The sequence below is a fragment of the Gnatocerus cornutus genome, chromosome 7 (genome assembly GCF_029298725.1).
Source record: "Gnatocerus cornutus isolate USDA-ARS CGAHR chromosome 7, icGnaCorn1.1, whole genome shotgun sequence".
NCBI lineage: Eukaryota > Metazoa > Arthropoda > Insecta > Coleoptera > Tenebrionidae > Gnatocerus > Gnatocerus cornutus.
The window spans coordinates 9,273,489-9,299,621 of NC_142239.1; the positions used below are offsets into that span (position 1 = coordinate 9,273,489).

The window sequence follows — 26,133 nt, forward strand, 5'->3', positions numbered from 1 at the left end:
TGAGGATTTGACAAGTAGATCCACACTAGTAACTTCCCTGAATTTCACCATCATAGCTTAAAAACTGCATCTAATCAAGGCTTGCAATGGTATTTAAAAAGACCGACACGGTTTGTTGATCCTCCAGAGTGGGAGGTTGCATACTTGACCTAACCTCACTTTCTGACAGAAGTGGTCAAAATCGAAACTATCGAAGGGGGACGAAACTAATTGTATTAGTGCGTGCAAGGAACCCTCACTAGTCACCAAATACTGCAAATAAAACAGTTTTAGCGTAAATATAAAGAAAGAATCAATCTTAACCTCACTTTCGCGGCGGGATATTTGAACAATTTTTGACAATTGACAGTAGAAATGTTGCTTCAACTAATCCGAAAATGGTTGAAGAAATGCCTCGGGATCACCCTAAGTATCAACCCCAGTTGCTTCTACGAGGCGGCCAAAGACGGCGTGCTGTTAGCTCAAGTCCTCTACCATTACGACGTCATAACTTTCGACGAGCTCCAAGTGATCGAAGAAACTAAAGACCCTGCGGTGGCCCACGACAACTACTCCAACATCAAAGACTGGCTGCAGCGTCTCGACTTTATTCTCACAAGTGAAGACATCTCTGAAATAGTTCAAGGGGCTGACGCTGCTGTGTCTCTGTTCTACGAGTTGTACGTGAAGCTGGAAAAGAAGGATAGTTTGATCGAAGTTTCGAAAGCTAAAGGTTTTGTGGTGGAAAAAGTGAAGGAACGGTCAATGGATGCTGCTTTTTTCGACCTGAATCCGTTGTGTGAGCCTCTGATCAAGAATTGGGATGTCGTTAATTGGGAAAAAGGGCGCCTGGATGCCCTGATGGCCAAATACGTTGAGTCGAGGAAAGAATACAATGAATATCTGGAAAAGAAGGTGGAAGAGTTGCGAGTGCATGAGCAGAAAGCGACAGTTGAAGACGTTTTACCAATTCCTGAAACACAAAGAACCGATTTCACTTATGATCAATTGATAGCGCAGCAACGAAGGGTTTTGTCCATGGAGCCCTTCGAACCTAACATGGAAGAAGCTAAGCGCATCCTCAACCAAATCAAACAGAGGAAGAAACACAGACTCAACCGAACAGCGTTTCGTTTGGAAATGCAACAACAGCTTCTCGCGGATGTGTGGAAAAAAATCGGAGAAATGGAAGACAACGACTTTGATACCATCATCTGCAAGAAGATAATGAAGCAATCTAACCATGAGAAAGCCGTCGCTGAGAAACTCCTCTCCATTCGGAAGCAGAAACACGCTATAATAGAAAATCGCAAGATTCAAGACGAAATCGATCGAAAACGCAGAGACGAAGATTTCATTAGAAAACTATTTGAAGACTCGCTCGAGGATCGGTTGGAGTTCCACCAGAAACGGATGTCAGCCTTCGAAGAACACCAACGACTCTACGCCAACAAGTTAAAACTAAAAGCTTTAAAGCACGAGAAAGTTTGTAAAGACGTCCTCGACGACATCATCGATCTTGCGCTTAAAGAAACAGAATTCAAACATTTTTATGGAGTGGAGCCTGATCAATATACTAGAAGAGACTGGGCGGCTTTGTTTGTCAAAGGACAACCGATTTTCGACGAGGTGTTACCGTCCGATCTCATTCAGCCCCGCGCTGAAGACTTCTCCAAAGAGCTTGAAGAAATTTACCGCCGGGAAATGCAACGTCTTGACATTGTCGACACCGAAGTCTTCAATGATTACGTTCAGTTCCAACACATGTGGAGGATTGAAGAAGGTTTGGAAGACTTTGTCACAACGATGGAACTTGGAATGAACTGTTTGGGCTTCGCGGTTCATCGAGTTCTACTAAAGAAGTATCCGTTGCCTGTGCCAGACAAACCGCACTTTTCCCAAGAAATCGAAATTTCTGTTTGCACTCGCAACGTTGATTTGGCCAAACTAGAATTTCTTCAGCGATTGTTGGAGCTGAGAGGAGTTAAAGTTGTACAACTTTCAGACGCAAGAGATTTTTGCATGAAAGCGTATGAGAGTGAACTGAAGACTGAAGTGGACGAGCCGTTTCCTGAAGAAGAGTATGAAAGGGAATTGTCGCCACGGAAGGAAAAGGGAGGGAAAGGTGAGAAGAAAGGCAAAAAGGGGAAGAAAGGGAAAAAACAAAAGGGGAGTTCTAAAGGTAGTAAAAAGGACAAGAGTTCAAAAAAGAGTAAGAAGAAGAAGAAAGATAAAGAAGATGTTGAACTGGTTTTGGAACATAAGCAAGCCCAAACTCCACGATTATTTCCTTGGGAAAAAGTGATTTTTTCCAACAAAGCTAAACTAGGAAGAGTTGCTAAAGAAATACTAGGCCAAGGACAAGAACTTGATGACAAACTGTTAATTCAAATGTTTGTCGAGTATTTACAATCAATGCCTGACATCAAGGGGTGGGTTTTGATCAACTACCCTGACAGTTACGAACAAGCAGCCCTGTTAGAACAAGCACTAAGTGGTAAACCCGTTCCTAAAAAATACTACGACAAGGTGTTAAACCAAGAGAGTTTAATGAGTGTCGAGATTCACACCGAAGAACCAAAATCACCCGATGGTTGCCTATCGCCAGAAAAAACGACTTCCAATGAGGAACTTGAAGATGCAAACAATGGTCCAACTATTGAAGACCAGAATAACATGGAATCGGATGAATCTGAAAACAATTTGAGTGAGTTTACCATTTTGGGCGACTGGGATATAACGCCTGAGCAACGAGTGGCTGAACTTTTACCAGATTTAAAAGACCTGGCGTATTTCACAGAAGAAGAAAAGATTGCAATAGAAAAGAAAAAAGAAGATGCGTGTAGCTGCATTTGCAATTCCCAGAAGATAAATCAGTCTGTTGGTCAACCAGCACCCGCAAATCCTTGCGTTTTTGATCTAAATGACTCCACAATATGTAGAGCTACGTCAGAACAAACATCTTGTAAAGAAGTCAATTTGAACGTCAAATCAGGATACGATTGCACTTGTTTGTTTGACAATACGTTTGACCAAGCGCGTGATGAAGAAATCCAAGCCATCGCACCTCAAGAAGAGGAAATCGTACAAACGAACATTTTGACAGTCGAACCGCAAGTTGACGATGACCAAGTAGCTGAGAGTGTGGTTGCTGGTGATGTTTATGAAGAGGTGCGAGTATCTAGTGTTGTTCCAAACCCACGGCCGTTGGAGAAAGAAGAATACAACACTGTCCTCACCGCTTATATTAAATTACAGGAGAAACAAGACGATGAAAATGAGGATTTTCCTCTGTCGTGGTCCGAAAATCTAGAGAGGCAAAACGGTTTGGAGAAGTTTTACCTCGACCAAGGCTGCTTCTGCATGATAGAATACGAGGAATTCACTTCTGATACTGTCAAATGCCTCGCCAAGACAGTGATAGGTGATTACACTTTGCCTTTGAAGGATTCCATCGGAATTTTTGGGGAGAGGTACAAGGAAGCGGTGCTTGAAGATGGAGGTCAGAAGATCAGCAAAAAGGGAAAGGAGAAGAAAAAAGCGGGCGCTAAGAAAAAGAAAGGGCACAAGAAAGAGACGAAAGCGAAAGAAAAAAAGTCGAAAAGTAAATCTTCCAAATCCTCGAAAGGAAAGGGCAAATCTTCCAAATCCTCCAAAGGAAAAGGCAAAAAGGGGAAAGGCAAAAAAGGGAAAAAAGCAGCAGAACCCGAAAAACTCACCTACGAAGAAAAAGAAACTCAAGCCCCCACAGTCGAAGAAGTGGAGGAGGAAGAGTTTGTTGAACCACGCGCAGGAGAAGAAAACTGGAAATATGTGACTCTCCCTCTTCCAGAGAAAATCGAACTGACTTTGGCAGACTTCTGGTACAATTTCGAGCAAAAGTACAAACAAAACTTCAAAGACATGTTCTTCAACAAGCGCATCTTGTTGGAGCAGATTATCCCCTTCCTGGCCAAAGTCCGAGGGACCATGGGCGAATTCCTCCAACGCCCGGACCAAAAACAATACTACCTGCGAGAGTTCCAAAAGACTCTTAATCAAATCGACTTGAGTTTACGTAGCGACGACGAGACAAAAGCTGAGCTTCTTCTAAGAATCGAAGAATTCAAAGAAAAACTGTTGGGAATTTCCGACAGGAAGATGATGGAATCTGAGGAAGAACGTAGAGACTTTGTTCGGCAAAACTGGCTCTTTTGGCAGTTCTGCGAGTTGACGAACAACGTGAGCACTGCCTTTCAGTTTGAAATCGACCGACTGGTTGACACTCTTCAGTTTCTCTCAGACTACTACACCGCACTGATCACAAAGTCTACAGAAGGGTACGAATTCCACAAAGAACTGTTACCGAAGCATGTCTGCAAAAAAACAAGTGACGCCTTCAATAAATTATTCATTGATACTCGCAATGAAGACGACAAAACTGAATTCCACCACTTCATCGAAAACTGCAAGAAAGTAGCATCGGAATTTGTTGAGAGTATGAAACCATTAGCACTGAAACCAGTGACTAATATGAAGAAGATCTTCGAAACGAAAACGAAGAAAAAGGCCCCGAGGCTAGACGAAGAGGTTAAGGAAAACGCTGATAAGATTTTCGAGGAATGGGAATGTGCCATCCATGGAGAGTTCGCAAGAATGACCGTCCATTTGAACACCATCACCAACGAAGCACTGAATCTCTTCACCAACGTCATCTCTTGGATTAAAAGCACATTTGTGGAAATCTTCGACGAAATTAGTGCTCGTTACGAAAACGAGATCGCGAGTGTTCACAAAGCGTGCGAACTCCTGATGGAATCCGTGGAACAAGAAGTGTTAATTCGACCTGAACTTACTTTCGAAGCGGAACAGTTAGCGGAGATTCAAATCGATCTGTTTCCTTCCATCGTTGAAGACGACTCTGGGGGCGCTTTCACTGTTAAACAGTTGGAGGAGATGGCGCGGATCTTCTTCGACTTAGCTTCCAGTGGTGATGTTAAAAAGATGATTCTTCTCTTGGTGATCAACGATATTCTCTACCAAGACGACGAAGACACCGAGACTCCACCTCTGTGGAGAAACCTTTCGACCACAAAACTAGAAGCAGTGCTAACAACACTTTTCGACGACGAAGAGCACGTGTACTGGAAAGACTTCATAGTGTGCAATTTGCTACTTCCGTTTCCTACCAACGCGGAGCTGATGAGTGTCAGACAACAATTTCGACAATACGACACCGAATTAACGGAATTAGTGACGCGCGAAGAATTCGATACCATCACTCTCTGGTTCGAAAACGAAGAGGCCAAGTCGCTCATTTCCCGAATGTACCAAACCGATGAAAACTCTTTTAACTACACGGCGATGCTGCTGGATTTCTGCAAAGACAAAGACCAGATCTTGGGATTCGTCAAAGCCCTTGAACTATCATTAGGAAAACGAGTGTGTTTCGACGAGACCGAAGGTAATGACTTCGTGGCGGAAATCATGACCGACCGACTGCTGTTTGCACAAAAACTAGAAGAACACGACGAAACCATGCAGCTAGCGAAGCGAGCGGTGAGTCTCTTAATCGACAAGATAATGGGCGACGAGCCTCGAGGCGTCACTTTAGAAGAAGTCGAAGAGGAAAGAAGCTCAGTATCCGACAAGATTATCTCAGAGAACAAATTTTCATTTACTCAGATTGGCTTCGAGGGTCGCGACACCCAAACTTGTTTCTTCTTGCCTCTAGAGCTCATCGTCATCATCATAAACGCAGTTGGTTGCACCGACGGGTTCAAAGAACAAATCGTTGAAATTTACGAAGGCTGCAGAAACGAGCAGTTTAATAACACCGTTCTTGCACATGAATTTCTGCAGAGTGAGGAATTGAGGGATTTGTTTGCCACAACGAATAAATTCGTTGCGCATAATCCAGCGCGGATTGTGAAGCAAATCTTGTGCGAGGAAAGTGAAACGACAGAGGATTAATAAAAATCTTTTATTTTATATCACATTGGTTTTACTTATACATAAAAATATATACATACAGTCAAAATATACTTAAAACAAATTTTCTGCCGAAATTCTTATTAGCTTGGAAACTCGCAACTGCTAAGAAAATACTATTCATAGTGTTAAAAGTCGAACTCGAGCAATACAAACTACAAGATATGACTTATTCTACTCAAGTTGACCGATTGCGGGTCAAATGAAAGATGAAAATTCTCGAAAAATTATGACACGTTTAAAACAGAACGGATCACAGCCACAAAATCGCAATAATAACTGAGATAGGTAGGCCTAAATCAGGTAAAAGAGATCTGCTAAGGGAATAATGTACTTGATAATAATCTTGTGCGAGGAAAGTGAAACGACAGAGGATTATTAAAAATCTTTTATTTGATATCACATTGGTTTTACTTATACATAAAAATATATATACATACAGTCAAAATATACTTTCGTTTTCAATTGACAACTAAACTAAAATAACATTAGGAAAGAAATACTTTGACAAAGCAACTAATTTAGCGGTGTAACATGGACTTTAACGGTAGGATACGCCAGTGTCACACCGAAACATTGTTAAGCGTTTCATTTGTATCTGGAGCCCAAACTACAGTTTTCCAACTGTTTTAGTACAGTGGTAAAACTTTTTATTTACCCCGAAATGACCCCACATGATACGCCACTGGCGAAACCGTGTGCTGTAAGAAACAACATGCCGTTTGTCATTCCTAATTTGCATTCGCTGTTGGCTTTGAGAACAAATTTCATGTCGCAACTAACACCATCGCGTAGTTTTGACATTTGAAAAATAAAGTTGATTCAAGTTTTGCAGTTATTTATTTATTTAAGGTTGCAGTTTTGATTATGTGGTTTGCCTACAGTTAAGCCCAAATGAGTTTCGAAATAATCTTATTTGACATTTTAAAAACTTGAGTGTAAACCATCCATTAGAATGCATTTTAACGTACAAATTTCGATGAATTTTGTCAAAAGTGACAGTTTATAATGACATACATAAAGGGTGCATTACACTTTATGACAATCAAATGATTTTGACGTTCAAAACAGTTTGACCGTCGTCTGACATCTGTCACTTTCCTTCAAGATTGAACAAAACTGTGAAGTTTAAACTAAGACATGCCAATTTTTAAGACTTCTTTATATACCAGAGATCATAGTATATCCGGTGAGAGATTAAGAGATTTTGACAGTTGACAAATAGATTGGCAGCAAATTATGCTACAAAATACACTAAAAACACTAAATTCCTACGCGAACTGAGTTGACAGTAAGAGGGCTTATTTTGCTATTTTAAATTTCGCGCGTGACTTTTCTGTCATTCAATATCTCACTGTACGAACTATAAATCTCTATTAAAATCATTCTTTTGCAACAAATTTTTAATTTGTTATTGATTAATACACTAAACTTTGACAACGTGTTAACCTCAAAAATCGCTACATTCAATTTTCCCCCTAAAGAATTAAAAGCCTGATTTACACTCAAGAATTTTCGAAAATTTACAGGAGAGTGAACTGACAGTTCCACTTTACATAAAGACTGCTTTACACTTTATGACAGTCAAATTACTTTGACGCCCAAAACAATTTGGCCGCGACTGTATGTTATCTGACATCTGTCATTTTTTTAGTGTAGTCCATGCATTACTGTCAATTTGACGTGCAAATTTCAATAAATCCTGTTAAAAGTGACAGTAATAGTAACTATTGGCGACAACGAAATGTGTACAGCAAAATTGTCTAGCGTGATTTTCATTTTAAATCATTTATGACAATTAATGACAGTAGTTAATTAAAAATGCCTAAACATTTAACTGTAGTCGAAATAGCCAAGAGCAGTGGCTGCTGATTAGCAAAAGTTATACAAAATAATTAGAGAAAAATCAAAAAGGGCGCCACTGCTCAAAGCCTGATTTACATTATGGAAATTAAGAGAAAAATACATGACAACAAAAAAAATAGGGTGCTTTACACTTAATGTTCAAAACAAGTTGGTGGCGACTGTATAAAATATAAGTTTTATACATAAAATGGACTCCACATACAAAAACGCTGAAATTTAATTGATACAAACATTGTACAGTATGCTAAATTTTCTGCCGAAATTCTTATTAGCTTGGAAACTCGCAACTGCTAAGAAAATACTATTCATAGTGTTAAAAGTCGAACTCGAGCAATACAAACTACAAGATATGACTTATTCTACTCAAGTTGACCGGTTGCGGGTCAAATGAAAGATGAAAATTCTCGAAAAATTATGACACGTTTAAAACAGAACGGATCACAGCCACAAAATCGCAATAATAACTGAGATAGGTAGGCCTAAATCAGGTAAAAGAGATCTGCTAAGGGAATAATGTACTTGGTACTTTTGGCACCTACACTATCGTCTAAAAATCTCACTCGTTACATTATTATTTATTCTTTTTATAAAGGGCGTTTTATATACGTCGTTTTAGTAAGAAGGGCCCTCAAGTGTGCTCAACAAAATTGTGCTTCCTATTGCAGTTTTAAGAACCGGGAGGACCCCCTCATAAGATTCTACATTTTCTTAAAATCGCCACCCCACCGCTCGAATACAAGACTCGTCGAAACAGATCAAAGAAAAATTGCGTGGAAGACCTTTGAAGTGTTTCTGTGCTCTGCAAAAATAAAACTCAGTCTTGTTTCCGAGCGGAACGAAATATCAAAGAGTTGAGTTGACTAGAGACAATTAAAATTCCTCAACTTTCTTGTAGAAAAATGCGAGAGTTATGTACAAGTGGGTGGAATGTTAAAATTTAATTACTCTATTATCACTTTAATATTATCAGACAAGTCTCTCGATGTCTGTCGTATTCTCAAAATAGAAATAAATAAATAATATCTCTACCATTTAATTGAAACTGAGGAACACCTCTAAGTACACCGAAATGGAAAGAAATGACGGCTCAACCAAACAAACGAACTAAAGAGGAAAGATAACTTCATCACCTGGGCGCGTCGAGCCCCACCAAGAACCAAGTGTAGAGCAGATTCTGCTTGCTTTGGGCCATCTTGTACTCTAAACTGTTGAGACCGTCTTTGTCGAAGCGTTTCGTTCCCTGCTTCAACACGTCGTACCTGCGACAAAATTGTTATTTAATAAACTTACCCATTAGCAACGAGTTAACTACAATATTTTTTCGCTGACCGCATTTTTTTTATTCTGGTGACAAAATGCCGAGAAAGAACTTATGCTTAATTAATTTTGTAACTGGTGTAACTAACAAATCACAAAAACAGAATGGAGCAATGAAAAAGAGTATATTAATGACGTCTATTAATGCATTCTCATTTAGACAAAATTATTCATTAATATTGACATTAATAAGCGGTCAACGAAACAGTCATTTAAATGTAACTGGTGTAACTAACAAATCACAAAAACAGAAAAGAGCAATGAAAAAGAGTATATTAATGACGTCTATTAATGCATTCTCATTTAGACAAAATTATTCATTAATATTGACATTAATAAGCGGTCAACGAAACAGTCATTTAAATGTAACTGGAGTAACTAACAAATCACAAAAACAGAATGGAGCAATGAAAAAGAGTATATTAATGACGTCTATTAATGCATTCTCATTTAGATAAAATTATTCATTAATATTGACATTAATAAGCGGTCAACGAAACAGTCATTTAAATGTAACTGGTGTAACTAACAAATCACAAAAACAGAATAGAGTAATGAAAAAGAGTATATTAATGACGTCTATTAATGCATTCTCATTTAGACAAAATTATTAATTATTATTGACATTAATAAGCGGTCAACGAAACAGTTATTTAAATGTAACCGGTGTAACTAACAAATCACAAAAACAGAATAGAGTAATGAAAAAGAGTATATTAAAGACGTCTATTAATGCATTCTCATTTAGATAAAATTATTCATTAATATTGACATTAATAAGCGGTCAACGAAACAGTTATTTAAATGTAAGTGGTAAAATTAACAAATCACAAAAACAGAATAGAGTAATGAAAAAGAGTATATTAATGACGTCTATTAATGCATTCTCATTTAGACAAAATTATTCATTAATATTGACATTAACAAACGGTCAACGAAACAGTTATTTAAATGTAACTGGTAAAATTAACAAATCACAAAAACAGAATAGAGTAATGAAAAAGAGTATATTAATGACGTTTGTTAATGCATTCTCATTTAGACAAAATTATTCATTAATATTGACATTAATAAACGGTCAACGAAATAGTTATTTAAATGTAATTGGTAAAACTAACAAATCACGAAAACAGAATAGAGTAATGAAAAAGAGTATATTAATGACGTCTATTAATGCATTCTCATTTAGACAAAATTATTCATTAATATTGACATTAACAAACGGTCAACGAAACAGTTATTTAAATGTAACTGGTGTAACTAACAAATCACAAAAACAGAATAGAGTAATGAAAAAGAGTATATTAACGACGTCCATTAATGCATTCTCATTTAGACAGAATTATTCATTAATATTGACATTAATAAGCGGTCAACGAAACAGTTATTTAAATGTAACTGGTGTAACAAACAAATCACAAAAACAGAATAGAGTAATGAAAATGAGTATATTAATGACGTCTATTAACGCATTCTCATTTAGACACAATTATTCATTAATATTGACATTAAAAAACGGTCAACGAAATAGTTATTTAAATGTAACTGGTGTAACTAACAAATTACAAAAACAGAATAGAGTAATGAAAAAGAGTATATTAAAAAACGGTCAACGAAATAGTTATTTAAATGTAACTGGTGTAACTAACAAATTACAAAAACAGAATAGAGTAATGAAAAAGAGTATATTAATGACGTCTGTTAATGCATTCTCATTTAGACAAAATTATTCATTAATATTGACATTAATAAACGGTCAACGAAATAGTTATTTAAATGTAACTGGTGTAACTAACAAATTACAAAAACAGAATAGAGTAATGAAAAAGAGTATATTAATGACGTCTATTAATGCATTCTCATTTAGGCAAAATTATTCATTAATATTGACATTAATAAGCGGTCAACGAAACAGTTATTTAAATGTAACTGGTAAAATTAACAAATCACAAAAACAGAATAGAGTAATGAAAAAGAGTATATTAATGACGTCTGTTAATGCATTCTCATTTAGACAAAATTATTCATTAATATTGACATTAATAAACGGTCAACGAAATAGTTATTTAAATGTAATTGGTAAAACTAACAAATCACGAAAACAGAATAGAGTAATGAAAAAGAGTATATTAATGACGTCTATTAATGCATTCTCATTTAGACAAAATTATTCATTAATATTGACATTAACAAACGGTCAACGAAACAGTTATTTAAATGTAACCGGTGTAACTAACAAATCACAAAAACAGAATAGAGTAATGAAAAAGAGTATATTAAAGACGTCTATTAATGCATTCTCATTTAGATAAAATTATTCATTAATATTGACATTAATAAGCGGTCAACGAAACAGTTATTTAAATGTAAGTGGTAAAATTAACAAATCACAAAAACAGAATAGAGTAATGAAAAAGAGTATATTAATGACGTCTATTAATGCATTCTCATTTAGACAAAATTATTCATTAATATTGACATTAACAAACGGTCAACGAAACAGTTATTTAAATGTAACTGGTAAAATTAACAAATCACAAAAACAGAATAGAGTAATGAAAATGAGTATATTAATGACGTCTATTAACGCATTCTCATTTAGACACAATTATTCATTAATATTGACATTAAAAAACGGTCAACGAAATAGTTATTTAAATGTAACTGGTGTAACTAACAAATTACAAAAACAGAATGGAGCAATGAAAAAGAGTATATTAATGACGTCTATTAATGCATTCTCATTTAGACAAAATTATTCATTAATATTGACATTAATAAACGGTCAACGAAATAGTTATTTAAATGTAACTGGTAAAACTAACAAATCACAAAAACAGAATAGAGTAATGAAAAAGAGTATATTAATGACGTCTATTAATGCATTCTCATTTAGACAAAATTATTCATTAATATTGACATTAATAAGCGGTCAACGAAACAGTCATTTAAATGTAACTGGTGTAACTAACAAATCATAAAAACAGAATAGAGTAATGAAAAAGAGTATATTAATGACGTCTATTAATGCATTCTCATTTTAACAAAATTATTCATTAATATTGACATTAACAAACGGTCAACGAAACAGTTATTTAAATGTAACTGGTAAAACTAACAAATCACAAAAACAGAATAGAGTAATGAAAATGAGTATATTAATGACGTCTATTAATGCATTCTCATTTAGACACAATTATTCATTAATAATGACATTAATAAGCGGTCAACGAAACAGTTATTTAAATGTAACTGGTGTAACTTACAAATCACAAAAACAGAATAGAGTAATGAAAAAGAGTATATTAATGACGTCTATTAATGCATTCTCATTTAAACAAAATTATTCATTAATATTGACATTAACAAACGGTCAACGAAACAGTTATTTAAATGTAACTGGTAAAATTAACAAATTACAAAAACAGAATAGAGTAATGAAAAAGAGTATATTAATGACGTCTGTTAATGCATTCTCATTCTCATTCTCAATAAAATACACCTGCATATCTGCACTGAAATAACAAAAACAAGTTGCTATATAAATTTCCCCCAAATTTGAATTTTAAAAGTGGCGCCAAACAGAATAGAGTAATGAAAAAGAGTATATTAATGACGTCCATTAATGCATTCTCATTTAGACAGAATTATTCATTAATATTGACATTAATAAGCGGTCAACGAAACAGTTATTTAAATGTAACTGGTGTAACTAACAAATCACAAAAACAGAATAGAGTAATGAAAATGAGTATATTAATGACGTCTATTAATGCATTCTCATTTAGACACAATTATTCATTAATATTGACATTAATAAGCGGTCAACGAAACAGTTATTTAAATGTAACTGGTGTAACTTACAAATCACAAAAACAGAATAGAGTAATGAAAAAGAGTATATTAATGACGTCTATTAATGCATTCTCATTTAGACAAAATTATTCATTAATATTGACATTAACAAACGGTCAACGAAACAGTTATTTAAATGTAACTGGTAAAACTAACTAAATTACAAAAACAGAATAAAGTAGTAAAAAAGAGTATATTAATGACGTCTGTTAATGCATTCTCATTTAGACAAAATTATTCATTAATATTGACATTAATAAACGGTCAACGAAATAGTTATTAAAATGTAACTGTTAAAACTAACAAATCACAAAAACAGAATAGAGTAATGAAAAAGAGTATATTAATGACGTCTGTTAATGCATTCTCATTTAGACAAAATTATTCATTAATATTGACATTAATAAACGGTCAACGAAATAGTTATTTAAATGTAACTGGTGTAACTAACAAATTACAAAAACAGAATAGAGTAATGAAAAAGTGTATATTAATGACGTCTATTAATGCATTCTCATTTAGACACAATTATTCATTAATATTGACATTAATAAGCGGTCAACGAAACAGTTATTTAAATGTAACTGGTGTAACTAACAAATCACAAAAACAGAATAGAGTAATGAAAAAGAGTATATTAATGACGTCTATTAATGCATTCTCATTTAGACAAAATTATTCATTAATATTGACATTAGTAAACGGTCAACGATATTTAAATGGTCACCACTCAGACGGCCTTGACTGCGCGTGTTCTTATTGGCTCGTCTGAGGGTCACGTGATCCCACTTCTGTCAGATACTCACCTATTGGGACTCGGCTTGTCCTTTTTGTGCGTCAGCATTGTGTACCGAGCTATTGTCAGAGGATATCTTGAAATATACAAATTGTGGTATCTTATTCTATTCGACATGTCATCATCTTCGCCGCCCCAACCCCAGAAGGAGTTCGAAAAACCGTTCAATAGCTCGAAGTGCTCCCGGTTTATGGCGGAGACTCCCCCGAAAATGGCGGGATAAGGTAACCTGGAAGCGGGGAAACGTGTCAGAGAAATATTACAAGGCGTTTATAAATGTTTCTAGCATCAAAGGTGGCTGTGGAATTCCTATCATGCACTTTTTTGGCAGTTTGTTTTCATAGCTAACCATGGTAAAAATAATTTGAAATGTTACTTCAGTTCAGTTACCATTTTCTGTCCAAGTTTATTAATAATCGCAAAATATTACCTAATGATGAAAAACAGAAGTTATAATAAAATACACCTGCATATCTGCACTGAAATAACAAAAACAAGTTGCTATCTAAATTTCCCCCAAATTTGAATTTTAAAAGTGGCGCCAAATATGTCAGAAATTACAGGTTTTTAAGGAAAATTCAAGTTTCTGTCTTAATTCCCAGCTAAATATGACTTTTAAAAGTGGCGTCATCTTCTGTCAAATCGTGAACTTTAAATATGTCAAAAATTACAAAATTTTTGCAAGAAATTAAGTTACTTTTTACATTTTTCCTTTAATTTGACTTGTAAAAGTGCCGCCATCTTGTGTCAAATCTTAAACTTCAAATATCTCAAAAATTATAGATTTTCCGGAAAAATCAATTTTTGTTTTAAATTTCCCGCAAATTTTGACTTGAAAGTTACACCATCTGTGTGAAATCTTGAACTTTAAATATGTCAAAAATTACATGATTTTACGGAAAATTTAATTTTCTTTTTAAATTTGACTTTTAAAAGCGGCGCCTTATTTGTTTTAAATCTTGAACTTCTAATTATGTCAAAAATTACAAAAATCAAGTTTCTTTTTAATTTTCTGCACAATTTGGCGTCATTCTGTGTCAAATCGTGAGCTTCAAATATGTCAAAAATTACAACATTTTAAGAAAAATATAAGTTTCTTTCTAAATTTAACGCCTTCTTATGTCAAATGCTGAACTTTAAATATGTCTAAAATTCCACGATTTTACGGAAGATTTTAGTATCTTTTTAAATTTCCACACAAAATTTGACTTATAAAAGTGGCGCCATCTAGTGTCAAATCTTGAACTTCTAATTTGTCAAAAATTACAAGATTTTACAAAAAAAAAAGTTTGTTTCCAAATCTTCAACCTCAAAAATGTCAAAAATTCCAGAATTTTACAGAAAAATCAAATTTCTTTTACATTTCCCGCTACATTTGACTTTTAAATTTGATATCAAATATCTTTCTAAATTGCCCGCAAAATTTGACTTTCAAAAGTGGCGTCGTCTAGTGTCAAATCTTGAACTTAAAAAAATATGTCAAAAATTACCGAATTTTACTCAAAATTTGAGTTACTTTCTAAATTTTCCGCAAAATTTGACTTTTAAAAAAGGCGCCATCTAGTGTTAAATCTTGAACCACAAATATGTCAAAAATTCCAGGATTTTACGGAAAAATCAAGTTTCTTCTTACATTTCCCGCTACATTTGACTTTTAAATTTGACATCATCTTGCGTTAAATCTTGGTTTACAAATTTGTCAAAAATTACAAGATTTTACAGAAAAATCAAGTTTTTTTTAAATTTCCCTTAAAATTTGACTTTAAAAACTAACGCCGTCTTGTGTCAAATGTTTTACGTTCATTCAAAATTTTTAGTTACTTTCTAAATTTTATGCTAAATTTGACTTTTAAAAGAGGCGCCATCTAGTGTTAAATCTTGAACCACAAATATGTCAAAAATTCCAGGATTTTACGGAAAAATTAAGTTTCTTCTTACATTTCCCGCTACATTTGACTTTTAAATTTAACTTTTAAATTTGACATCATCTTGCGTTAAATCTTGGTTTACAAATTTGTCAAAAATTACAAGATTTTACAGAAAAATCAAGTTTTTTTAAAATTTCCCTTAAAATTTGACTTTAAAAACTAACGCCGTCTTGTGTCAAATGATGAACTTCAAATATGTCAAAAATGTCAGAATTTTACGGAAAAATCAAGTTACGTTCATTCAAAATTTTAGTTACTTTCTAAATTTTTTGCTAAATTTGACTTTTAAAAGAGGCGCCATCTAGTGTTAAATCTTGAACCACAAATATGTCAAAAATTCCAGGATTTTACGGAAAAAGCAAGTTTCTTCTTACATTTCCCGCTACATTTGACTTTTAAATTTGACATCATCTTGCGTTAAATCTTGGTTTACAAATTTGTCAAAAATTACAAGGTTTTACAGAAAAATCAAGTTTTTTTAAAATTTCCCTTAAAATTTGACTTTAAAAACTAACGCCGTCTTGTGTCAAATGTTGAACTTCAAATATGTCAAAAATATCAGAATTTTACGGAAAAATCAAGTTACGTTCATTCAAAATTGTAGTTACTTTCTAAATTTTTTGCTAAATTTGACTTTTGAAAGGAGAGCCATCTAGTGTTAAATCTTGAACCTCAAATATCTCAAAAATTCCAGGATTTTATAAAAGATTTAAGTTTCTTTTTAAATGTTCCGCTACATTTGACTTTTAAATGTGACATCATCTTGTGTCAAATCTTGATTTACAAATTTGTCAAAAATTACAAGATTTTACGAAAAAAGCATTTTTGTTTAATTTCCCTTACAATTTGACTTTTAAAACTAACGCCATCTTGTGTCAAATATTGAACTTCAAATATATCAAAAATGTGAAAATTAGTGTCAAATCTTGAACATCAAATATGTCAAAAATTCCAAGATTTTGCGGAAAAATCAAGTTTTCTTTTAAATTTTTCTTTAAATTTGACTTTTAAAACTAACTAACTAATCTTGTGTCAAATATTGAACATTAAAAATGTCAAAAATCTCAGAATTTTACGGAAAAATCAAATTACCTTCTAAATTTCTCGCAAAATTTGACTTTTAAAGTAGCACAATCTTGAACTTCATACATGTCAAAAATTACAGGATTATACAATCCCAGAGCCGCATTTCAAATTTGGCGTCTGCAAAAACTTCTCGACAGGAAAAATAGCCTTTAGTTTGTGCACCTAGGTGCAAAAATCGAAGTTTTCAGAACAAAGAGAAGGAAATTTAGTTAAACTTACCTATATTTGAAAATATCTACAGCCACACTCATGTGCCTGGGCTGCCCCGGCGGACAAGTGTACAAGTTGCGATCATCTTCAGGTAACAAGTCAATATCATGAAAAATAAAGCAGTCGTAATTCCGTATCTTCAGAGCTTCTTTAAACCCGACGTTCATCAACATGGCTCTGTTGAACGGCCCGTCGCCGTCTTGCTCAACAATGTAAATCGTGTAATCCAACTGCTGTCTCTTCAGAAACGGATGCATGTGTTGCAAGAACAACAAAAGGTGCTCTCCTCTGCATCTAAACGGGATAATCAATGCCACACTTTTCAACACTTTACAGTTTTCCGGCGCCCAATGACCTCCGCGTTTGAGCCAGGAAAATCTCCTCTCCAACTCCTGCACTGTCGGAACGGGAGACTTGAAAACTTCAATTCTCCCACCTGAAATCCCTCCTTTAAAATAACGTTAAAACCGCAAAGTTGGCTCTCACGTAAGTTTGATGACACGTCCGGGCAGAGCGGCAGAAGCGTGGTGTTAATATTCTTGGTGGATTCAGACTCTAAAGTCGAGTCTTGAAGAGATTCTGATGAGTTGTTCGACGGGATTTCGGTGATGTTGAGAGGAAACGAGGTCTTCGTCGCGTTGACTGTCTGTTTGGATTTCAGGCGGAATTGCGTCATGAGGGGGCTGTGCTGGACCAACCTTTCCGAGTGAGGCAGTCTGGAAAGTCAAAATGTACTTTTTCTACTTTGCGTTATAGTTTATCCGGTGAGAGATTGGGAGATTTTGACAGATGACATATAGGTTGGCAGCAAATTATGCAACAAAATACACTTAAAAACACTAAATTCCTACGCGAATTGAGTTGACAGGGTTGACAGTGAGTGGGCTTATTTTGTTATTTTAAATTTCGCGCGTAAATTTAGTGACTTTCCGGTCATTCAATCTCTCACTGTACAAACTATAACAATACTACGCGTTTCACAATAAAAACAATTGTTTTTATTATAGCACGCAAAACAGTAATTTTTTTTTGGTTATGTTGGCTATGGAGTGCGGGCACTACCGCCTGTAAAGTATGCAACCTCCCACTCTGGAGGATCAACAAACCGTGTCGGTCTATTTAAATACCATTGAAAGCGTTGATTAGATGCTGTTTTTACGCCACTATAGTGAAATTCAGGAAAGTTACTAGTTTGGACCTACTTGTCAACTCCCCCAAAATTGAACATAATAGAGCAAAAGACGCAGTTTTTAGAATTTGTTATTTGAATGAACTAAAATTTTCCCATTTTTGAAAATAAAAATGTGTAACTCTGGAAGTTTTTATGCCACGGCAATGAAATTTAGGGAAATTACTAGTTTGGATCTACTCATCAACTCCCCCAAATTTGAACGTTGTAGAGCAAAAGACACAGTTTTTAGAATTTTTTATTTAAATGAACTAAAATTTTCCAATTTTTGAAAATAAAAATGTGTAACTCTGGAAGTTTTTATGCCACGGTAATGAAATTTAGGGAAATTACTAGTTTGGATCTACTTGTCAACTCCCCCAAATTTGAACGTTGTAGAGCAAAAGACGCAGTTTTTAGAATTTTTTATTTAAATGAACTAAAATTTTCCAATTTTTGAAAATAAAAATGTGTAACTCTGGAAGTTTTTATGCCACGGCAATGAAATTTAGGGAAATTACTAGTTTGGATCTACTCATCAACTCCCCCAAATTTGAACGTTGTAGAGCTAAAGACACAGTTTTTAGAATTTTTTATTTAAATGAACTAAAATTTTCCAATTTTTGAAAATAAAAATGTGTAACTCTGGAAGTTCTTATGCCACGGCAATGAAATTTAGGGAGGTTACTAGTATGGATCTACTCATCAACTCCCCCAAATTTGAACGTTGTAGAGCAAAAGACACAGTTTTTAGAATTTTTTATTTAAATGAACTAAAATTTTCCAATTTTTGAAAATAAAAATGTGTAACTCTGGAAGTTTTTATGCCACGGCAATGAAATTTAGGGAGGTTACTAGTTTGGATCTACTCATCAACTCTCCCAAATTTGAACGTTGTAGAGCAAAAGACACAGTTTTTAGAATTTTTTATTTAAATGAACTAAAATTTTCCAATTTTTGAAAATAAAAATGTGTAACTCTGGAAGTTTTTATGCCACGGCAATGAAATTTAGGGAAATTACTAGTTTGGATCTACTTGTCAACTCCCCCAAATTTGAACGTTGTAGAGCAAAAGACGCAGTTTTTAGAATTTTTTATTTAAATGAACTAAAATTTTCCAATTTTTGAAAATAAATATGTGTAACTCTGGAAGTTTTTATGCCACGGCAATAAAATTTAGGGAGGTTACTAGTTTGGATCTACTCATTAACTCCCCCAAATTTAAACGTTGTAGAGCTAAAGACACAGTTTTTAGAATTTTTTATTTAAATGAACTAAAATTTTCCAATTTTTGAAAATAAAAATGTGTAACTCTGGAAGTTTTTATGCCACGGCAATGAAATTTAGGGAAATTACTAGTTTGGATCTACTTGTCAACTCCCCCAAATTTGAACGTTGTAGAGCAAAAGACGCAGTTTTTAGAATTTTTTATTTAAATGAACTAAAATTTTCCAATTTTTGAAAATAAATATGTGTAACTCTGGAAGTTTTTATGCCACGGCAATAAAATTTAGGGAGGTTACTAGTTTGGATCTACTCATTAACTCCCCCAAATTTGAACGTTGTAGAGCTAAAGACACAGTTTTTAGAATTTTTTATTTAAATGAACTAAAATTTTCCAATTTTTGAAAATAAAAATGTTTAACTCTGGAAGTTCTTATGCCACGGCAATGAAATTTAGGGAGGTTACTAGTTTGGATCTACTCATCAACTCCCCCAAATTTGAACGTTGTAGAGCAAAAGACACAGTTTTTAGAATTTTTTATTTAAATGAACTAAAATTTTCCAATTTTTGAAAATAAAAATGTGTAACTCTGGAAGTTTTTATGCCACGGCAATGAAATTTAGGGAAATTACTAGTTTGGATCTACTTGTCAACTCCCCCAAATTTGAACGTTGTAGAGCAAAAGACGCAGTTTTTAGAATTTTTTATTTAAATGAACTAAAATTTTCCAATTTTTGAAAATAAATATGTGTAACTCTGGAAGTTTTTATGCCACGGCAATAAAATTTAGGGAGGTTACTAGTTTGGATCTGCTCATCAACTCCCCCAAATTTGAACGTTGTAGAGCAAAAGACACAGTTTTTAGAATTTTTTATTTAAATGAACTAAAATTTTCCAATTTTTGAAAATAAAAATGTGTAACTCTGGAAGTTATTATGCCACGGTAATGAAATTTAGGGAAATTACTAGTTTGGATCTACTTGTCAACTCCCCCAAATTTGAACGTTGTAGAGCAAAAGACGCAGTTTTTAGAATTTTTTATTTAAATGAACTAAAATTTTCCAATTTTTGAAAATAAATATGTGTAACTCTGGAAGTTTTTATGCCACGGCAATGAAATTTAGGGAGGTTACTAGTTTGGATCTACTTGTCAACTCCCCCAAATTTGAACGTTGTAGAGCAAAAGACGCAGTTTTTAGAATTTTTTATTTAAATGAACTAAAATTTTCCAATTTTTGAAAATAAATATGTGTAACTCTGGAAGTTCTTATGCCACGGTAATGAAATTTAGGGAAATTACTAGTTTGGATCTACTTGTCAACTCCCCCAAATTTGAACGTTGTAGAGCAAAAGACACAGTTTTTAGAATTTTTTATTTAAATGAACTAAAATTTTCCAATTTTTGAAAATAAAAATGTGTAACTCTGGAAGTTTTTATGCCACGAAAATGAAATTTGGGGAGGTTACTAGTTTGGATCTACTCATTAACTCCCCCAAATTTGAACGTTATAGAGCTAAAAACACAGTTTTTAGAATTTTTTATTTAAATGAACTAAAATTTTCCAATTTTTGAAAATGAATATGTGTAACTCTGGAAGTTTTTATGCCACGGCAATAAAATTTACGGAGGTTACTAGTTTGGATCTACTCATTAACTCCCCCAAATTTGAACGTTATAGAGCTAAAGACACAGTTTTTAGAATTTTTTATTTAAATGAACTAAAATTTTCCAATTTTTGAAAATAAAAATGTGTAACTCTGGAAGTTCTTATGCCACGGCAATGAAATTTAGGGAGGTTACTAGTTTGGATCTACTCATCAACTCCCCCTAATTTGAACGTTGTAGAGCAAAAGACACAGTTTTTAGAATTTTTTATTTAAATGAACTAAAATTTTCCAATTTTTGAAAATAAAAATGTGTAACTCTGGAAGTTTTTATGCCACGGTAATGAAATTTAGGGAAATTACTAGTTTGGATCTACTTGTCAACTCCCCCAAATTTGAACGTTGTAGAGCAAAAGACGCAGTTTTTAGAATTTTTTATTTAAATGAACTAAAATTTTCCAATTTTTGAAAATAAATATGTGTAACTCTGGAAGTTTTTATGCCACGGTAATGAAATTTAGGGAAATTACTAGTTTGGATCTACTTGTCAACTCCCCCAAATTTGAACGTTGTAGAGCAAAAGACACAGTTTTTAGAATTTTTTATTTAAATGAACTAAAATTTTCCAATTTTTGAAAATAAAAATGTGTAACTCTGGAAGTTCTTATGCCACGGCAATGAAATTTAGGGAGGTTACTAGTTTGGATCTACTCATCAACTCCCCCAAATTTGAACGTTGTAGAGCAAAAGACACAGTTTTTAGAATTTTTTATTTAAATGAACTAAAATTTTCCAATTTTTGAAAATAAAAATGTGTAACTCTGGAAGTTTTTATGCCACGGTAATGAAATTTAGGGAAATTACTAGTTTGGATCTACTTGTCAACTCCCCCAAATTTGAACGTTGTAGAGCAAAAGACACAGTTTTTAGAATTTTTTATTTAAATGAACTAAAATTTTCCAATTTTTGAAAATAAAAATGTGTAACTCTGGAAGTTTTTATGCCACGAAAATGAAATTTGGGGAGGTTACTAGTTTGGATCTACTTATCAACTTCCCCAAATTTGAACGTTGTAGAGCAAAAGACACAGTTTTTAGAATTTTTTATTTAAATAAACTAAAATTTTCCAATTTTTGAAAATAAAAATGTGTAACTCTAGAAGTTTTTATGCCACGGCAATGAAATTTAGGGAGGTTACTAGTTTGGATCTACTTGTCAAATCCCCCAAAATTGAACGCTGTAGAGCAAAAGACGCAGTTTACCCTTGGTCCTATCCACGCACAAGTAAATCTAAAAAGTAAGGTTAATTTAGATAATGAAGTGCGGGCACTATCGCCTATAAAGCATGCAACCTCCCACTCTGGAGGATCAACAAACCGTGCTGGTCCATTTAAATACCATTTAAAGCGTTGATTGATGCAGTATTTAATTATTTTTTGTATTGTAGTTGGGTTGCAACTTCTTAAAATGAATTGCCTTAATGATAATTTTGATCAGTGAATGGTAAATGTTAAATTTCAGCCAGAATACAAGCTTGTATCTGTGTTAATTTTTGGCATGTTAAGTTAAATTTTTGATAAAATCGTAAAGTTCTTTTTTAGGGATATTTTAGGCAACTTGCAACTTTGCAAAATAAATGACGATACTAAATACAGCAGATATGGTAAATTCAATCTATTAGGATTTTTTGAATAAAGCTATTTTCTTGTAATTTACTTCGCGCTAGGAATATCTCTAAAAGTTAGGTATTATTCTAAGAGAAGTTGCTTAGAATCGAATTTTAAATTCATTTATTCCAAATGAGGAAAAAAATTCCAATTTTTATTTTATCACATACATAAATTTTTTTAAGCAGTAATACATTGTATAATAAGAATTGCCAAACCAAAATCTTTAAATTTTGAGTTTTTATTATGCATAATTTTATGCGAACTAAAAAATAAACAAAATCATTTATTTAGCAGAAATGAACAAAATAATAATATTTAATTATCAATAAAACTATGTAACAACAAAAATTATTATGTAATTTTTTTCACATTTATTGTTAGAGATGACGAACTTTTTGACATGTTATCATTGGTTTTGTTGAAATGTCGTTATATTAAGAGAAAAAAAACATTTTCAAAAATTTTTGTTTTCGCTGTTTGCCTCATTGCGAATTTAAAAGTGACCACAAAAGATGACAATGTAAATTATTTGCGGTTCTATTTATCTGCATAGTGGGATGTTTTATAACAATTAAATAAGAAAAAAAAATGCCCCTCGAGTCTAAAGACATGGTATTCGTGAGTCTTTGAAGACAATAACATTTACAAAACCCAGTGTCTTTACAACTTTAAGATCATTTCAGTAACTGCTATTTTGGGTTGCTGTTATTTTCCATTTGCTAACAAAAAGGAAAAGAACAAAAATTGTATTTTGAATTTTTAACGTAAAACCGCATTTTATTTTAATAGTTTATTGTATTTTTAACGCTTTTGTATCATTTTATGAATAAAATTGTTAATTTTCCAAAGCGAGAAACAAATGAATTTATATTCTTTAAAAGAAAGCCAAATTGCAACTATATTAAGAAAAAAACAGACAAAAATGACTTTTCTAAAATTTTGTTACACCGTGTAATTAACGATCACATTTAAAGATTAATATTAAAAAAAATCGAAATAAGATTTTTAAGTTGAAATTTTGTAAGAAATATATTCTGAGCAACTTTTCTTAAAAATCGAAGGTGTCCAACACAAAGGAAAAGTTCACTTTATTCAAAAACTCGTGGACAATCTATCATTTTCAAATTCTTTCTTCTAAAATTAAGGAAGATAAAAGCTAATTCATTTAAAGTACAAAGCACTGTATTATTTTTTCGTCTAATCTGCAGATATTTCAATTTAATTTTAATTTTCATCGTCAAGCGACAAACGCCTGTAACATTTTTTTGCAATTTTTAAAATATCAAATTTGGAAAGTGGTTATTCGTTGGCGTTTTTGGACCGCTAATTAAGCCAAAAGTGTCCTAAAATAAACAAATACTACTCAATGGCAGTATAGATAATAATATTAAAAGGTTTCAACCCAACCATAGTAAAAACACAGTCAAAAATAATTAAATACTGCATTTAAACATCGCTTTCAATGGTATTTAAATGGACCGACAGGGTTTGTTGATCCTCCAGAGTGGGAGGTTGCATACTTTACAGGCGGTAGTGCCCGCACTCCATGGATGATCATCATCATGATCACGAAAATGTGAATTTAGGAATAATGAATCAAAAGAAAAACAAACGTTGTAATACCAAATTTTGCAAAATTAAACAGAAAACGTCAGTAATTATTTGAATTGAAATTTTGTTAGACAAATGTCATTACCTCTTTTGTCACCAACCTAATTTGTCAAAAATCCCTAATCGAAAATAATTTCTTTCAAATGTGATTTTAAAATTTATTTACAATGCAAAGTAGAAAAAATAGTATATTACACTCATTTCATAAGACGACTTGTAGCACTGATTCTATTTGACCACTCCTTGCTGCGCTCGTCGTGGTCAAAACTCATTCGTGCTACAATACTCGCCTTGTAATAATGTACTATAATAAAGTGCTAAAATCAATACCGGCAACGCAACAAAATGAAAGACACTAAAACAATTAGCTGCGAGCAACAAGGCGATGTTCGCTAAAGCAATTATTTTGTCGATAAGACTTTGACCTTTTTCTGGGGGTTCTTTGTTTTCCTAGCGCTAATCTTTTACAACTTTGAGAACTCAAAGTAGCAAATATAAATATATGCAGGTTGTGAGGTTATGTTACGTTAGGTGAAACTCAATAAATGTCAAATTTTAGATTGAATTTGAAAATCAAGTGGCAAGTCGTGGTTACAAAACCATTGCCAATCGTGTAACACGAAAACTCTTAGAATTGGAAAATTTCGTTAAAATTTTTATTAAAAAAGGATGCAAATTCGAAAAAATAGTAAAGTCCGTTTTTCTTTTTAAAAAACCACCAACACCGCACTCTCTCAGCACTTTACAACCGGCAACGTCGTCGATGGTGACTTTTTGGTGACAAAATCAAATAGGTTAGTTGCCTAATTGACAATTTGATTACACAAAACGCCCTTTCAGGCTGTGTCGAGTCTTTTCACTACTAAATCCTTTGATTTGCAATCCAACACGTTGTAAAAGAAACGTTTTTAACGGAAACACTGCCTAAATTTCAGAAGTGTCAAAAATTTGACAATTATTTTCTCACCAAAAATCTCCCTAGGCAACGTTGCCGGTTGTAATGCAGAAGAAGATTGCGGTGTTGGTGGACTTTCTGCATGCTGCAGTAAAATTTGAGTTTTAAAAGGGGCGCCATCTAGTGTCAAATCTTGAACTTTAAAAAATATGTCAAAAATTAGAGAATTTCACTCAAAATTTGAGTTACTTTCTAAATTTTCCGCTAAATTTGACTTTTAAAAGGGGCGCCATTTAGTGTTAAACCTCGAACCTCAAATATCTCAAAAATTCCAGGATTTTACACGAAAATTAAGTTTCTTTTTAAATTTCCCGCTACATTTGACTTTTAAATTTGACATCATCTTGTGCCAAATCTTGATTTACAAATTTGTCAAAAATTACAGGACTTTACGGAAAAATCAAGTTTTTTTAAATTTCCCTTAAAATTTGACTTTTAAAACTAACGCCATCTTGTGTCAAATACTGAACTTCAAAAGTGTCAGAATTTTACGGAAAATTCAAGTTACGTTCATTCAAAATTTGAGTTACTTTCTAAATTTTTTTGGGAAATCCTTTGATTTGCAATTCAACACGCTGTAAATGAAAAGTTTTTAACGGAAACACTGCCTAATTTTCAGAAATGTCAAAAATTTGACAATTATTTTCTCATCAAAAATCTCCCTAGGCAACGTTGCCGGTTGTAATGCAGGCGAAGATTGCGGTGTTGGTGGACTTTATGCATGCTGCAGTTGCGTCAAGGTCAAACGCTTTTGCTGCCAACTGTTACCGATAAAAATCTCTAGGGGCTTAACTTTTTCTTAAGTGGGCCAATAAAAATGAGCTCTAGTATAATATGTCATTATTACTATCACTTTTTACAGTAATGTATAGGCCACACTCAAATTTTCAAA

At 33.4% G+C, this 26,133-nt stretch overlaps 2 protein-coding genes across 3 annotated transcripts in view; one reads left to right on the plus strand and one right to left on the minus strand.

The window, feature by feature from the left end:
- Positions 1–265: 265 nt before the first annotated feature.
- LOC148170750 (sperm flagella and cilia-associated protein 2-like) lies at positions 266–5,931 on the plus strand. The gene has a single exon (XM_088042258.1). The coding sequence runs from the start codon at positions 355–357 to the stop codon at positions 5,929–5,931; it is 5,577 nt and encodes a 1,858-aa protein (XP_087898384.1). The 5' UTR covers positions 266–354.
- A 391-nt stretch (positions 5,932–6,322) lies between these two features.
- The window catches only part of LOC148170751 (beta1,4-N-acetylgalactosaminyltransferase A-like), a 203,296-nt gene continuing 183,485 nt past the window's right edge, over positions 6,323–26,133 (minus strand). For both annotated transcript variants that reach the window (XM_088041579.1, XM_088041578.1), the window contains 4 exons: positions 17,494–17,723; positions 17,017–17,443; positions 13,794–14,012; positions 6,323–9,074 (listed from right to left, as the gene is read on the minus strand). In XM_088041579.1, the coding sequence (XP_087897705.1) occupies positions 8,942–9,074; positions 13,794–14,012; positions 17,017–17,443; positions 17,494–17,723 (1,009 nt within the window). In that variant the 3' untranslated portion in view covers positions 6,323–8,941. The remainder of the gene's footprint in view (positions 9,075–13,793; positions 14,013–17,016; positions 17,444–17,493; positions 17,724–26,133) is intronic.